Source organism: Myotis nattereri (assembly GCF_964212035.1).
Source record: "Myotis nattereri genome assembly, chromosome: 2".
NCBI classification, from domain to species: Eukaryota; Metazoa; Chordata; class Mammalia; order Chiroptera; family Vespertilionidae; genus Myotis; species Myotis nattereri.
In genome coordinates this window covers 1,941,709-1,956,560 of record NC_138076.1, presented here as the reverse complement: position 1 = coordinate 1,956,560, position 14,852 = coordinate 1,941,709, and the positions used below count along the sequence as shown (strand labels likewise).

General features: G+C 60.8%; 1 protein-coding gene across 1 annotated transcript in view; it reads left to right on the top strand.

Annotated features, from left to right (window-relative positions):
* The window catches only part of MYOM2 (myomesin 2), a 49,267-nt gene that overhangs the window by 1,114 nt on the left and 33,301 nt on the right, over positions 1-14,852 (top strand). The window contains exons 2-10 of the mRNA XM_081085074.1: positions 591-767; positions 2,974-3,112; positions 3,271-3,428; positions 4,008-4,100; positions 9,988-10,076; positions 10,166-10,216; positions 10,948-11,112; positions 11,611-11,772; positions 13,378-13,519. Of these exons, the coding sequence (XP_080941200.1) occupies positions 591-767; positions 2,974-3,112; positions 3,271-3,428; positions 4,008-4,100; positions 9,988-10,076; positions 10,166-10,216; positions 10,948-11,112; positions 11,611-11,772; positions 13,378-13,519 (1,176 nt within the window). The remainder of the gene's footprint in view (positions 1-590; positions 768-2,973; positions 3,113-3,270; positions 3,429-4,007; positions 4,101-9,987; positions 10,077-10,165; positions 10,217-10,947; positions 11,113-11,610; positions 11,773-13,377; positions 13,520-14,852) is intronic.

Here is a 14,852-nt window from a genome sequence, read left to right as displayed (position 1 = left end):
GGCAGCCTCCAGCCTTGGGTTCCTGCGTGTCACCAGCACCCTATATTTAGAAATGCCTGGGGTCCGTGGGTCCAGTTGCCATCCCCATAACAAACAAAGGCAAACACTCCCAGCCCCTCCCAACCGCGGCGGGAGCCTCAGATGCCTTCGGATATATATACTCCTGGGGCTGGGCCAGAGTGTGGGCACAGGCTGACACAGGGCAGGGGGTGGGGGAGGAGGTCCGTGTGACAGTGTCCCTCTGAGTGCGGGGAGCCGGGTGCAGAGGGATGTAGGTGTGTGTGCGTGCATATGTGTATGTGCACTTGTATGTGCACATTGGATGTGTGTGGACGTGTGGACGTGTGTACACGCACACACTGTGTAGGCCTGGGTGCGCATGTTTGCGTGCACCTGCAAGGGTGCATGCATGTACACACGTGAGAATGCACACGCGTGCACACATTTGCACAACGGTAATGTATCCGTAAGCATGCACACACATGATCCTGCATGTGTGTGCACTGCATGTACAGGTGCGTGCATGTGTGCGCATGTGTGTATAGAAAGAACAGTTTTCTAACACCCCCCACTTGCTCGCGTTCATCAAGGCGCTCGTCCTCCCGGTCGTCCTCCCAGTCGTCTTCCCAGCAATCTCTCACCGAGAAGTCGTCTTCCCAGCGAGCTGCCAGCCAGCAGCTGCTGTCACAGGGCGGCACGGTCTGCAGGCTCTGCGCCAAGAGGGTGAGCTCCGAGGAGGAGGAGAGCGAGCATGAGAACAAGAGAAGGTACGCCCTGGTCCCCTCAGGCCGCCTGGGTCACAGGTCGCAGTGCCTCCCACTGGGACGGGGTCCCATCACATATCCCCCGGCCCCGGGACAGGGCAGGAGAGAGCGCAGGATGGGCTGACAGGGAGCCTGGAGGACAGGCAGGCGGAGGTGAAGTCAGAGCCATACGGTCCAGTGTGCCTCTCGGCCCTGAGAATGGGCGCCCGTGGCCCGGAGTCCACGCCCCGAGCCCCGAGCCCCGCGCCCCACCCCCTATGCATGGTGCCTCTGGCTTTGGTCTTTGGTCTCAGGTCTGTGGCCCACCGGGCACTCGGCCTCGCCACGCATGGCAGGAGGGTCACACGTGACGGCAGCAGCACTAAGGGTGTGAGGTTGATTTTGAGTTTCCACCACCAGCCTCTTAGCTTGTGAATCGTTCCGGTCAGGGTGGGGGACTGAAGCAAGTCAGTTTTTCACAGCGGGGCAGGTTCCACCCGCATTGGGGGGCAGGGGTGGGGGGGAAGGGGGGGACAGTGGGCAGGGTTCCACCCGCGTCGGGGGCAGGGGTGGGGGAGAAGGAGGGGACAGCGGGCAGGGTTCCACCCGCATTGGGGGCAGGGGTGGGGGGGAAGGAGGGGACAGCGGGCAGGGTTCCACCCATGTGGGGGGGGGGAAGGAGGGGACAGCGGGCAGGGTTCCACCGTGTGGGGGGGGGGGAAGGAGGGGACAGCGGGCACTGTTCCACCAGTGTGGGGGGGGGGAAGGAGGGGACAGCGGGCACTGTTCCACCAGTGTGGGGGGGGGGGAAGGAGGGGACAGCGGGCAGGGTTCCACCAGTGTGGGGGGGGGAAGGAGGGGACAGCGGGCAGGGTTCCACCCATGTGGGGGGGGGGAAGGAGGGGACAGCGGGCAGGGTTCCACCGTGTGGGGGGGGGGGGAAGGAGGGGACAGCGGGCAGGGTTCCACCAGTGTGGGGGGGGGGAAGGAGGGGACAGCGGGCACTGTTCCACCAGTGTGGGGGGGGGGGAAGGAGGGGACAGCGGGCAGGGTTCCACCAGTGTGGGGGGGGGGAAGGAGGGGACAGCGGGCAGGGTTCCACCAGTGTGGGGGGGGGGAAGGAGGGGACAGCGGGCAGGGTTCCACCCGCGTCAGGGGCAGGGACAGCGGGGCTGTGGTTCCTCACACTCCACATTTCGGAGGACGGGACTCATGGGAAAAGGGCAGAGGAGCGAGACGGATTAATGAGGAGTCAGTGCAAACATCATCTCAGATCCCAGAGGGACAGGTGGGGATCCTCCTCCGATCTTAGAGGATCAAAATAGTGACACCCCCGGCGGCCACTTCCCGCCACATCTGCGTCCCCCCTCCCTCCCCGCTGTGGAATAGGGGTGTTTTCTCTGCTTCTCTAAACACTTCACACCTGAGGGGAGACAAGACGGGTGAACGGGTGTCACTGTGAAAGTGGCCCTGAGACACGGAGTCTGTTCCCGGCCGCTGAGAAGAGCCCGTACTGTTTAACATCCGACTCCTGTGTTTAAATGCCTCCTGGGAACACACGCACTTTATTGTAAAGTGAAGACTTCTTTTGTAGAAGGGTCGCCTCACCAGGGGTCCATTTAAAACTCTGGGCTTTCTGCGTTGGATCATGAGAAAAGGGTCCCCCTGTATGTGATTGTGGGCACAGGGAGAGGACTTGAGTTTTATCATTTCAGTTTTACCAATTACACCTGCTGTGACCTCAAACGGATTATGAAAACTTCCCATGCCTCAGTTTCCCCAGGGGCGCAAGGGGAGGGTGGATGCACTGAATCCGAATGGCCGGGGACCGGTAATTCCCCGGGTTCCCCGGAACTCACTTTGAGGATCGGGCTGTTGGAAATCTTCCTAAAACGCCTGGTGAACCTGAACATGTTTTATCTCTGGTGGTGGCGGTCCCCCCTCTGCGCCAGCTGTCTTGGCAGGTGCGGTCCAGGCAGGTTCGGTCCAGGCAGATGCGGGGGAGGCAGGTGCAGGGGAGGCAGGTGCGGGGGAGGCAGGTAAGGGGGGAGGCAGGTGTGGGCCAGGCAGGTGCCAGGGAGGCTTAATACACCCTGAGGCCCCGTGAACGAAAGACAAAGGGCGCTTCCTGCGTGAGACAGCCCCCAGCCGAGCGCTGGCCTTGCGTCCCCATGACCAGGCCCTGCCCATGTCCTGGCGGTCAGGACTGTGTCCCTCCTCCCTCCCACAGGTACGAGTCCCAGGTGGCCTTGTACGGGGAGGCCAAGCGGGAGCGCTTCCTGCGGGAGCTGGCGGGGCTGGAGGACAGCGTGCACCTGGCGCGCGCCCAGGCGCGGGAGCAGCTGGACCGATACGCCCTGCAGCGGGCGGTAGGCGGAGGGGGGGGGGGGGGCAGGGGAGGCGGGAGGCGGCGGGAGGCGGGGGGCGGGGGGCTGGGCTGCGTCCGTCCGCGGGGCGTCGGTGGCCTCAGGGCGGCGGCCGCGCTTGCCCACGCGTGTCCCTCCGCGCTGACCGGCCGCTCCCGCAGGCGGAGGACTCGCTGGCCTGGGAGCGGCACGTGTTCGAGGAGCGGATGAGGCGCGCCCCCGAGATCCTGGTGCGGCTGCGGTCGCACACGGTGTGGGAGCGGATGTCCGTGACGCTGTGCTTCACGGTGCAGGGCTTCCCCACGCCCGTGGTGCAGTGGTGAGTGGGCCTCCGGCCGCGCGCGGGGCTCCAGTGGGGGCAGCGCAGCCGCCCAAGAACACGCCTGCCCCGCCCCTGGCTCGAAACCCCGTGGGAAGCACAGGAAGAAACTCGGGGCCCCGGTGAACGTGCGCCCCCCCTCCCCTCCCGTCCGAGGGAGAGGGACCCCCGCCTCTCAGGGCTTTTTCTCTGAAATGAGCCCTCGGTGCGAGGCTGAGGGGGCGGCTTCGGGCCAGGGTGGGGTGGGGGTCGGGGTGGGCCCGCGGCTGTGCCGAGGCGCAGGGAGGGGGTCTGGGGCCGGGCGACACCGTCCGTTTACTCTCCGAGGGGAAGGACACAGACCGAGTCCCACCAGAGTCCAGGACACCGGGACGCCCTCTCCCAGGCCGCGCAGCACCCACGCTCGCAATCAGCACAGGCCCTCTGTCCTCACGGCAGCGGACATGTGGCCCCGCGTGGTCCTCAGCACCCCTCACCCTGCGCCCGTGACACTGAGCGTCCCCTGCAGAGGGGGCGGTGACACCCGAGGAGGGGGCACAACCCCAGCCTCCTCGCACTGACACGCGTCACCTCCTTCAGGTACAAAAACGGCACCCTGATCAGCCAAGCGGCCGAGCCCGGCAAGTACAGGATCGAGAGCAAGTACGGTGTGCACACGCTGGAGATCCACAGGTGAGCCGTGTGCACACGCTGGAGATCCACAGGTGAGCCGTGTGCACACGCTGCAGATCCACAGGTGAGCCGTGTGCACACGCTGCAGATCCACAGGTGAGCCGTGTGCACACGCTGCAGATCCACAGGTGAGCCGTGTGCACACGCTGCAGATACACAGGTGAGCCGTGTGCACACGCTGCAGATCCACAGGTGAGCCGTGTGCACACGCTGGAGATCCACAGGTGAGCCGTGTGCACACGCTGCAGATCCACAGGTGAGCCGTGTGCACACGCTGCAGATCCACAGGTGAGCCGTGTGCACACGCTGGAGATCCACAGGTGAGCCGTGTGCACACGCTGCAGATCCACAGGTGAGCCGTGTGCACACGCTGCAGATCCACAGGTGAGCCGTGTGCACACGCTGGAGATCCACAGGTGAGCCGTGTGCACATGCTGCACATCCACAGGTGAGCCGTGTGCACACGCTGGAGATCCACAGGTGAGCCGTGTGCACACGCTGCAGATCCACAGGTGAGCCGTGTGCACACGCTGCAGATCCACAGGTAGGAGACCCCCAGGTGAGGGCCGTGTGCACACACCAGCGCTGCATAGGTGGGGGCTGAGGCAGGTCAGTGTCCCAAACCTCAGGGCAGGCCGCTCTCCATGGATGCACGTCCCAGGCAGCATTGCTGGTCTCTCTGAGTTCGTTTATGTGGCTCCTGCTTCAGGGTCAGGTAGAGCCGTGGTCGGCAAACTGCGGCTCGTGAGCCACATGCGGCTCTTTGGCCCCGTGAGTGTGGCTCTTCCTAAGCCTAATTAAGTTAATAACAATGTACCTACCTATATAGTTTAAGTTTAAAAAATGTGGCTCTCAAAAGAAATTTCCATCGTTGTCCTGTTGATATTTGGCTCTGTGGACTGATGAGTTTGCCGACCGCTGGGCTAGAGGGACGCACAGTCCCCAGCCCCTCTGGGCTCCGCGTGGGAACAGAGAAGCCGTCTCGGGAGACGGGTCCCAGGTGCACGGCCGCGTGAGGTGCGGAAGGCCGTGCTCACACCTGGGTCACGCGGGCTGCGTCTTGTACCAGGCTGAGCAAGACTAAGCTCACACCCTTCAAAGACGCAGGACCTTAACGTTTTCCTCATGATAAGTGGGAAAATGCAGAAAGACAGAGAAGTAAAAGAAAACAAATTATTCGCACTGCTCACACCCAGCGGCTTTCCTTTTCCCTGACACAGCACGCAGGTCTCGGGCTTTTAAACTAAAGTGAGGTTCTCTTGTTCTTTTTAAAAAAATATTTTTATTGATTACAGAGAGGACGGGAGAGAGAGAGGTAGAAACATCAGGGATGAGAGTCAAGGATCGGCTGCCTCCTGCACGCCCCCTACTGGCAAAGGAGCCCAAACCCAGGCCTGGGCCCTGACCTGGAATCGCACCGTGACCTGGTTCACAGGTGGACACTCAGCCACGGAGCACACAGGTCCTCTGTATGCACAGTCTTTATTTTGTACAAAAATGTCACAACATTATGCAGTTCACCCTTTTTCCCCCCAATCCCATTCCCATTCTCCACAACTTGACTGCTTACCGTCCGGTAATTAACACAAACACGGCGACCTGGGCTGGGCCCCGTTGACCTGTGACCCTCGGTCACAGTCGCGAGCTCCTTTTGTCTGAAAATGATGATCGGAGTTTAGTCATAAAAACGTCAGCTTCTCCGTTTGCTCAGGAGTTCCTGTGAGACTGAGATAAGAACACGCATTTCACATGTGTTATGTAAATACACGGAAATCGTGTGCGTAGTAAGTTCTATCAGACCCTTTCCAGGGAGAGAGGAGGGTGCCCGTGCAAATAATTCAGGCAGGCGTTCGAATGTGTGGCTTTATGGATTTTACTAGAGGCCTGGTGCACGAATTTGTGCATGGGTGGGGTCAGCCCAGCCAGCCCCGATCAGGGCCAATCGGGCCGGGCTGGCTGGGGGAAGGGATGCAGGAGGTTGGCCACCAGCCCCGCCCCCTGGTCAAACTCCTGGTGGAAGGGACAGTCTGCATGTTAGCCTTTTATGATATAGGATCATCATAAAGTTAGAGCAGTGACTGTCAGACTTGGGCTCAGTTTAGACTTCTGGGTGGGTGCCCCTCGCCCACCCCCAGGGCCGCATCCCCATGGAGGCTCCGTTCCTCAGCCCCGAAGAGCAGGGCGCCCGCCAGCCCCGGCCCCCATGCCCCCCTTCTGGGTGTGACCCTTGCCGCCGCCTCCAGTCAGGTTCGTCCTGCAGCCTCCACGAGGCCTGAACGGTTTCCCACCAGAGCCAGCTCCCCCTGCGGACCCGTGAGAGCAGGTGCTCCAGGGGCTGCAGGTGCTGAGCCCGCGAGGATCGTTCCCTGTTTCTCTAGTGAACGCTTCAGAGAAGCGGGGCCTGGCCTCGTGGCTGAGGCACTGGCCACAGAGGACCCAGTGGACGCCGGGAGCGGGTGCCAGGAGCGTTCTAGATGCTGGGGACCCAACCAAGACCCTGACTTGGACGTCTGAAAAAATTTTTTATTTCTAAATTTCAGAGAGGAAGGGAGAGGGAGAGAGAGAGAAACATCCATGCTGAGAGAGAACCATGGATCGGCCGCCTTCTGCACGCGCCCCCACTGGGGATCGAGCCTGAAACCCGGGCCTGTGCCCTGACCAGGAATCAAGGCGGTGACTTCCTGGCTCTGGTCGACATCAGCCACGGAGCCACACTGGGCCGAGCTGTGGTCTAACAATTGTTTTAAAAAGGAAAGCGGTTTCCCTCTCTCGAGTCTGAACGAGTGGCCTCCGTGCAGGGTGGCCTGTGGGCAGTGACGGCCGAGGGCCCGTGGGCGGCGGCTCGGACCCCAGGCGCCCCGCACCGGGCTGTGCACGGCCAGCGCCTGCTCCAGGGCCTTGGGCCGAGGAGACCCCGAGCCGAGCTCTCTCTCAGCCGCGCTCTCGTCTGACTGGGGGTGTGGGTGCCTGTGACTCCGCTGCAGAGAAGGGCCGGGGCCGCGTGGGGCCGTGCCCGGCTGTCACCCTCCGGTGCTGAGCCCCGTCATCGGATCGGAGCGGCTCAGGGCCCGGGGGGGGGGGGGGGTGTGTGGCTGAGGAAGGAGCCTCCTGCTCCAGGAGTGACCCGTCTCCTAGGAATGTCCTTTGGCCGGGGCCCCGGATTCCTGAAGCGCTGAGAGCAGCGTGGGGCCCGCCTCGTCCCCCGGCCGCTCGGACTCCGGCCCAGACGGGCGCCAGGCGCTCACAGACTCGCTCCGGGACTCCCAGGGCGGGTTCTGTTTCTCCACAGAATTTTAATGCTGTTCTCACGCTCGGACGAAATGTCCAGGACGGTCTCGCCTGTATTTTATTTGGAGCTCCCTCCACCCCCACCCTCACCCCCACCCACTCCCACCCCCACCCTCACTCCCACCCACTCCCACCCACCCCCACCCACTCCCACTCCCACCCTCACCCCCACCCACTCCCACTCCCACCCTCACCCCCACCCACTCCCACCCACCCCCACCCACTCCCACTCCCACCCCACCCACTCCCACCCCACCCTCACCCCCACCCACTCCCACTCCCACCCTCACCCCCACCCACTCCCCCCCATCCCCGCCCACCGCACCCCTGCGGAGGAAGGCCAGGCTGACCCCCTTCCTAGGTGATATTCTCTATTTTTAGGTGGTGATGTTCAAATTCTAACTTGAGTTAAATTTTAAAGCCGCCGTCGGCATCCAAGGTGAGGTCCTGGGCCTGACGAGCAGGAGGGGGTCCGGGCCACGTCCACCGGTGTCTGCCCTCCTTCCCGGGACCCAGACGTCAGTGCTCTGCCCACGGGGGGATCAGGGCTGCACCCGGAGACTCTGGGGGCCCGGGGCCCCTGGGGAGCCTGTCCGGCCCCTGCCTGTCCTGGGAGCCCGTCCAGCAGGGAACATGACCCGCAGCTGTCACCGCCTGCCGGCACTTCACACGGCGCTGAGGCTGGGTGGCCTCGGAGGGGGAAGCGCAGGTCCCACAGTGCGGGAGGCATGTGGCCAGCACCCCCGTCCCCAGGTCACCCCGTCCCCATGTCACCCCGTCCCCCTGTCACCCCAGGGCGAGGTGCTTAGTTAAACAAAGTGTCCTCAACGTCCGCCTGGCCCTTCCCACTCCCCACCCTCCCGGCAGCCCTCCCCCTGCACCGCAGTCCGAGGGTGTGGGCTCCCCTCCCTCAGGTGCGATTATTTATAACCGCCCATGACCTTCGGCCGAGAGAGGTCACGCCCTGCACCACAGTTACCAGAGCCTCCTGCTTGCTGTCCCAGCAGCCCCTGCCCTGGGGGGGGTCAGGCGGGGGGCGGCAGGCGGGGGGGGGGCAGGCGGGGGGGGGGGCTGTGGCCTGTGCAGGAGCCGGCGGGAGCTGAGGGCCCGCGAGCACGGGCGGCACAGAGGCAGGCGCGGGAGGCCGGGCTCTCCAGCTGCTGCCCCCCAGCTGGGCCTCCTCAGCCCAGGCGCTAATTGGGGAGCTCACAGCGCTGAGTGTTAGGGCCTCTCCCCTCTTCACGCAGAGTCAGGTGAAAAGCAGGTTAAATCCCCGGAGAGCTGCGGGGGGGTGTGGGGGGGTGTTGGCAGGGCTCCTCCTGGCTCCCTGCAAGCAGCTCTCTCACCTCACGGCCCGCCCCTCGCTCACCCGAGGCAGGAGGGGGGGCGGTGGCACCGGAGCAATGGGTCCCGGTTCTCAGAGCTCCGGGACCCTGTACCGCGGGGGGGCGGAGGCTGTGCGGAGAGGGAATTCAGTGGATGCTTTTCAATGAAGAACAGGCAAGAAACATACAACTCCGGCCTGTGCAGCTCAGTGGATAGAGCGTCGACCTGCAGACCAAAGGGTCCCGGGTTCGATTCTGGTCAAGGGCACGTACCTTGGTTGCAGGCTCCTCCCTGGCCCGGGCCCTGGTCTGGTGTGTGCAGGAGGCAACCAATCAATGTGTTTCTCTCACATGGATGTTCCTCCCTGTCTCTCCCTCTCTCTGCCAGTCTCCCTAAAATCAATGGGCAAGTATCCTCACGTGAGGATTAACACAAACAAACAAACAAACAAACAAAAACTCAAAGTTGCAGAGCATTTTCAAATGCATGGTTTTATTTAATCACCAAAGTCCCCCGAGTGAAGTGAGGTACTCAGTAGGTGTATTCGAGCAGCTTGAGAAACATACTGTTTAGCCCTGGCCAGCTTGCTCAGCGGTTAGCGCGTTGGCGGCGGACTGAAGGACTCCTGGTTTGATTCTGGTCAAGGGCACGTACCTCGGTTGCAGGCTCCATCCCTGGCCCTGGTCAGGGTGCATGTAGGAGGCAACCAATCACTGTGTCTCTCTCACATCCATATTTCTCTGTCCCTCTCCCGTCCACTCTCTCTACAAATAAATGGAAGAAATATCTTCGGGCAAGGGTTAACAAAAGCAGTACGTACTGTTGGTCCTATATAATAAAAGGCTGAAATGCAAATTGTCCCCTTGGGAGTTTGACCAGGAGATTGCTCACTATGACATGCGCTGACCGCCAGGGGGTGGCGAGGAACGTGGAGGGTGGCCAGCGGCAGCAGTGGCAGGGCACTGAGGGAGTGAAGGAAGGAGGAGGCGGGGAGGCGGGGGAACCTGACTGTCCCTGATCACCGGCCAGGCCCAGGGACCCTACCCATGCACGAATTTCATGCACCGGGCCTCTCGTTTGTTGCGAAGTCACGCCCGGACCTTGCCAGGTCTGTACTGAACACCGGGTCCCGGGACAGAGCTGGCGTTGTTCTCAGGCACGTCTTTCACGAACAAAGGACCGAGGCCAGGTGGCCGCTTTCAAGGACGCTGTGTTCAGAGGCAGGTCACCTGCTCTTATGGAACAGCTGACAGTCTGGCTTTTTCTCTCCAAGGGCAAACTTTGACGACACCGCCACCTACTCCGCCGTGGCCACGAATGTGCACGGGCAGGCGTCCACCAACGCGGCCGTGGTGGTGAAAAGTGAGTGAGCACCCGGGGACGGGGAGGGTAAGGGGGGCACGCCTCCTCGCCCTTGGGCTCGCTCTGCCCATCACCCCCTTGCCTTTCAGGGTTCCGAGGGGAAGAGGAGCCGATCCACTCCATGGGGCTCCCGATTGGCTGTAAGTCGACTCTTTTTTCCCTTTTGGGCAGAAAAATATATACTGCCATAGCACGTGGTTTAAAAAATTCTTTTTTTTTTTTTTTTTTTTACTATATATATTTTTACTGATTTCAGAGAGGAAGGGAGAGGGAGAGAGAGATAGAAACATCCATGATGAGAGAGAATCATGGATCGGCTGCCTCCTGCACGCCCCACACTGGGATCGAGCCTGCAACCCAGGCCTTTGCCCTGACCGGGAATCGAACCGTGACCTCCTGGTTTATGGGTCAACCACTGAGCCACACCGGCCGGGCTAAAAAATTATTTTCTAGAGGTCAGATTTTTTAAAGTTCGAAAAGCTCTCCACGCTGCATCGTCTGCTGGCGTGTGCTCCACTGCCGTCCTGGGGTGAGACGCCGCACTTGCAATCAGGAAAAAGCCGAATCCAAACCCTTGACCGGCAGACCGGGGCTGCCTTCTGAGTTTAAGGATAGTTTCCTCTCTCCGCAAGCCCCGGGCCCCGGGCGCACTGGTGAGGGCCAGCGGACCCAGACCCTGAGCGGCGCCAGGCCTGCCTGGACGGCCACGGGCGAGGCCCACGCGTGGACACACCTGCGCCTCCGCCTCCCGCCGCCCGTCACTCGCGGCCACGTGCTCCCCTTGGCCGCGCCAGCCGTGCCACAGGGAAGGGCCGCGTGTGTCCCCGTGCCGAGCCCGTGAGCCCTGCCCGCCTGTCCCTTCCCTCCGCAGTGCCCCTGCCGTCCGTGGTCCCGTACACGCACTTTGACGTCCAGTTTCTGGAGAAGTTCGGGGTCACCTTCCGGAGAGAAGGCGAGACGGTCACGCTGAAGTGCACGCTGCTGGTGACGCCGGACCTGAAGCGGGTGCAGCCGCGCGCCGAGTGGTACCGGGACGGTGAGTGCGGGCGGCTGCCGCCTGGGGCCTCCCTCCACCGGTTAATCCTCAGCCGATGGTGTTTCCCCTTGATGTTGAGAGAGAGTGGAAGGGAGGGAGGGAGACACAGACAGAGAAACGTGGATGTGAGAGAGACACATGATTGGTTGCTTCCCACATGCACCCTGACCGGGGCTGGGGATAGAGCCTGCAGCCCAGGCAGGTGCCCTTGTATGGAATCGAACCCGAGACCCTTCAGTCCACGGGCCGGCACGCTATCCACTGAGCCACACCGGCCAGAGCTGGGAAACCACATGATGTGGGACTCGCCTTTCTCGCCTGCGTGGACCTTTGTCCGTGCGGCGGCCACTGTTTCCCCGTCGGTGCCTCGCTTTCTCGTGGCCCTTTGCTAACCTGGCTCTCAGGTCGTGGAGCCCAGGGAACCGTCCCGCGTGGGCATGGCGGGCGCGCGGGCCCAGGTGCGAGCGCTCCAGTGCCGACGCCCTCCCGCCCTCGCAGACGTGCTCCTGAAGGAGTCCCCGTGGACACAGATGTTCTTCGGGGAAGGCCAGGCCGCGCTGTCCTTCAGCCAGCTGAGCAAGGACGACGAGGGCCTCTACACCCTCCGGATCGTGTCCCGCGGCGGCGTCAGCGAGCACCGCGCCTTCCTGTTCGTCAGAGGTCGGTGGGCTCCAGCCGTGGGCGATCCGGGGGCCCGTGGGGGGGCCTCAGGGAGATGCGGGCCGGCGGGCGGGGCGGGGCGATGGTTCACTGTCCCACGGCTCCCCGAGCTTTGCAGGGGGTTGAAATGGTCGGCTCCGTGTCAAGAAGCCCTGAGCTTCTAGTCGCTGGGGACAGAGCAGGTCCCGTGCCGCTCAGGGCGGTCGCAGCCGAGGTTCCGATGGGCTCAGGTTTTAGACGAGGGAGTGGACTCGGCACCGAGGTCTGGGCGGCTCTGTGGGTCCCGCCGCTGCCGTCGTTCAGCTGCAGAGCGGCCCCCCACCCCCGCACGGTGGTCGCCACCAGCGGGATGATCGAGCGGGTGATCGAGCAGGTGATCGAGCGGGTGATCGAGTGGGTGATCGAGCGGGTGATTGAGCAGAGGGCGGCCCAAACATTGGCTCATAACTTGCCGCAAACAACTCGAAGTTTCATGTTCTCTAAGGACTTTGAAATGCCAAAGCTCCGCCGTCCGCCGTCGCGTTTCCCAGCTGCCAAAAGGCCACGTTGTTGCTATTGTTTCTTCTGTGAAATTTTTTCATTTTTTTTGTTTTTGTGTTTTTAGAGAGAGAGGAAGAGAGGGAAAGACAGAGAGAAACATCGATGTGAGAGAAACACATCGATTGGTTGCCTCCTGCCTGAGCCCCGACCAGGGCCCGGGCTGGGGAGCAGCCCGCAACCGAGGTACGTGCCCTTGAGCAGAATCGAACCCGGGACCCCTGGGTCCGCAGACCGACGCTCTATCCACTGAGCCAAACTGGCCAGGGCTATTTTTTTTCTTTAATCCTCACCCAAGGACATTTTTCCCATTGCTTTTTAGGGAGAGTGGAAGGGAGGGGGAGGAGGTAGAGACAAATATTAATGTGAGAGAGACACATTGACTGTTTGCTTCCCGCACACAACCCGCCTAGGGCTGGGGATAGAACCTGCAACCCAGATATGTGCCCTTGATGGGAAGCGAACCTGACGCTCTAACCACTGAGCCACGCCGGCCCGGGCTGTCCCCTGAATTTTGACAGCACGACATCGTGTGGCAGCGTGCCTTCCAGGGGCAGCGACCTCTGCTCTGGGTCCAGTCACGAGAACTCACAGAGTTGAGCACATTACAGAGGACAGACAGACGGTGCTGCGTTAGAGAACGCCTAAGTGTGTCGACGTGGCCTGTCCCCCGTCCGTCACAGTCAGCGATGCTCAGCCCCTGGGTGTGAGGGTTACACAGGGGCCCGTCGGGCAGCTGGGCGTCTGAGTTTGGTGAAGTTGTCCTTGGGCTTTTTAATTCTCTTTTTATTATGTTTTTATTGATTTCAGAGAGGAAGGGAGAGGCAGAGAGAGAAACATCAATGATGAGAGAGAACCATTGACTTGCTGCCTCCTGCACGCCCCCCACTGGGGATGGAGCCCGCAGCCTGGGCATGTGCCCTGACCAGGAATCAAACCGTGACCTCCTGGCTCATAGGTCGACCTTCAGCCACTGAGCCACACTGGCCGGGCTCAACAGGCTTTAGAATGTCCCCGCCAGGGACTCTCATCACAGGTCACCTCGCCTCTGCCCTTCCCCCCCACCAGATGCAGACCCGCTGGTCACAGGGGCTCCGGGCGCACCCATGGACGTGCGGTGTCATGATGCCAACCGAGACTACGTCATCGTGACCTGGAAGCCGCCCAACACGACCTCGGAGGGCGCCGTCATCGGCTACTTCATCGACCGGTGCGTGTCCGTTGCGTTCTTACAGGGCGGGAGTGTTCCTGAAATGTTCCATGAAATACACGGACAAGATATTTGGATGTTTCCTACAGTCGGCTCACGACACCATTCTTTAAATATGTTTTTAAAGTTCATTTCAGGGAGGAAGGGAGAGGGAGAGAGAGAGAAACATCAATGAGGAGAGAGACTCATGGACAGGCTGCCTCCTGCACGCCCCCTACTGAGGATTGAGCCTGCAACCCTGGCATGTGCCCTGACGGGGAATTGAACCGTGACCTCCTGGTTCATAGGTCGATGCTCAGCCATGGAGCCACAGCATTTCCCTCTCTCTGAAATGAGTAAAAACATGTAAAAAAACCCAAACCTGACAAAAGCACAGAACTCGGCTGCAGCAGGTTAGCACCTGTGGGTCAGAGGCCGTTCATCAAAAATGCTGCCTAATTAGGAAAAGAGAGTGGATTCCTTTTGAAATGAAGATGCAGCCCTGACACTGAGCTGCTCCAAAGGCTGGTTTTTCAACGTCATTTCCCCGGGAAATCCGACGAGAAGTGTTGGCACTTGAATACCAGTATCCCCGCCTCCGGGAAACGGAGGGCGATCTTGTCCAGATTTCTGGTCGGGACTTAATGTTTTCTTTTCTTTTTGGTTGATCTTCACCTGAGGATATGTTTTCATTGATATTTTAGAAACAGTGGGAGGGAGGAGGGAGGGGAGAGAGAGAGAGAGAGAGAGAGAGAGAGAGAGAGAGAAGGAGAGAAACATCGATGTGAGAGAGAAACATTGATTGGTTGCTTCCCCACATGCCCTGACACGGGCACAGTATTGAACCTGCAACCCAGGTAAGTGCCCTTGACAGGGAATCAGATCTGCAACCCTTTAGTGCATGGGCCACGCTCTAACCACTGAGCACACCGGCCAGGGTAGGACTTGATGTTTTCGGGAGACTTCCAAATTCCACACGAGAAGCCTACTAGAACGATCTGCTTCACTATAACTGGTCCCCCTTTGGGCCACGGGGTGCACGACCGTTCCCCCTCTGCAGCCTGGGCAGCAGATGGGCCAGGGAGCTGAGGGCACCTGAGATTTTGTGATGTGAATTTTCAAGAGCTACCGAGGGAGGACGGGTCTGAGATCTGAGACGATTTCCCCAGGAGTCAGGAACTGATCCGAGCCTATACGTTACAGAGGCTCGGGAATATACTTGATATTTCCTAAGTAGCTGTCTTTTAACATTTATTTGTGCTGTTTGTGTAAATTGATATTTTGATGGCATCCATTTTGCCCTTGTGAGATCTTTGCCTGTTATAATTGTTATCTATATGTATAAAAGCCTAAG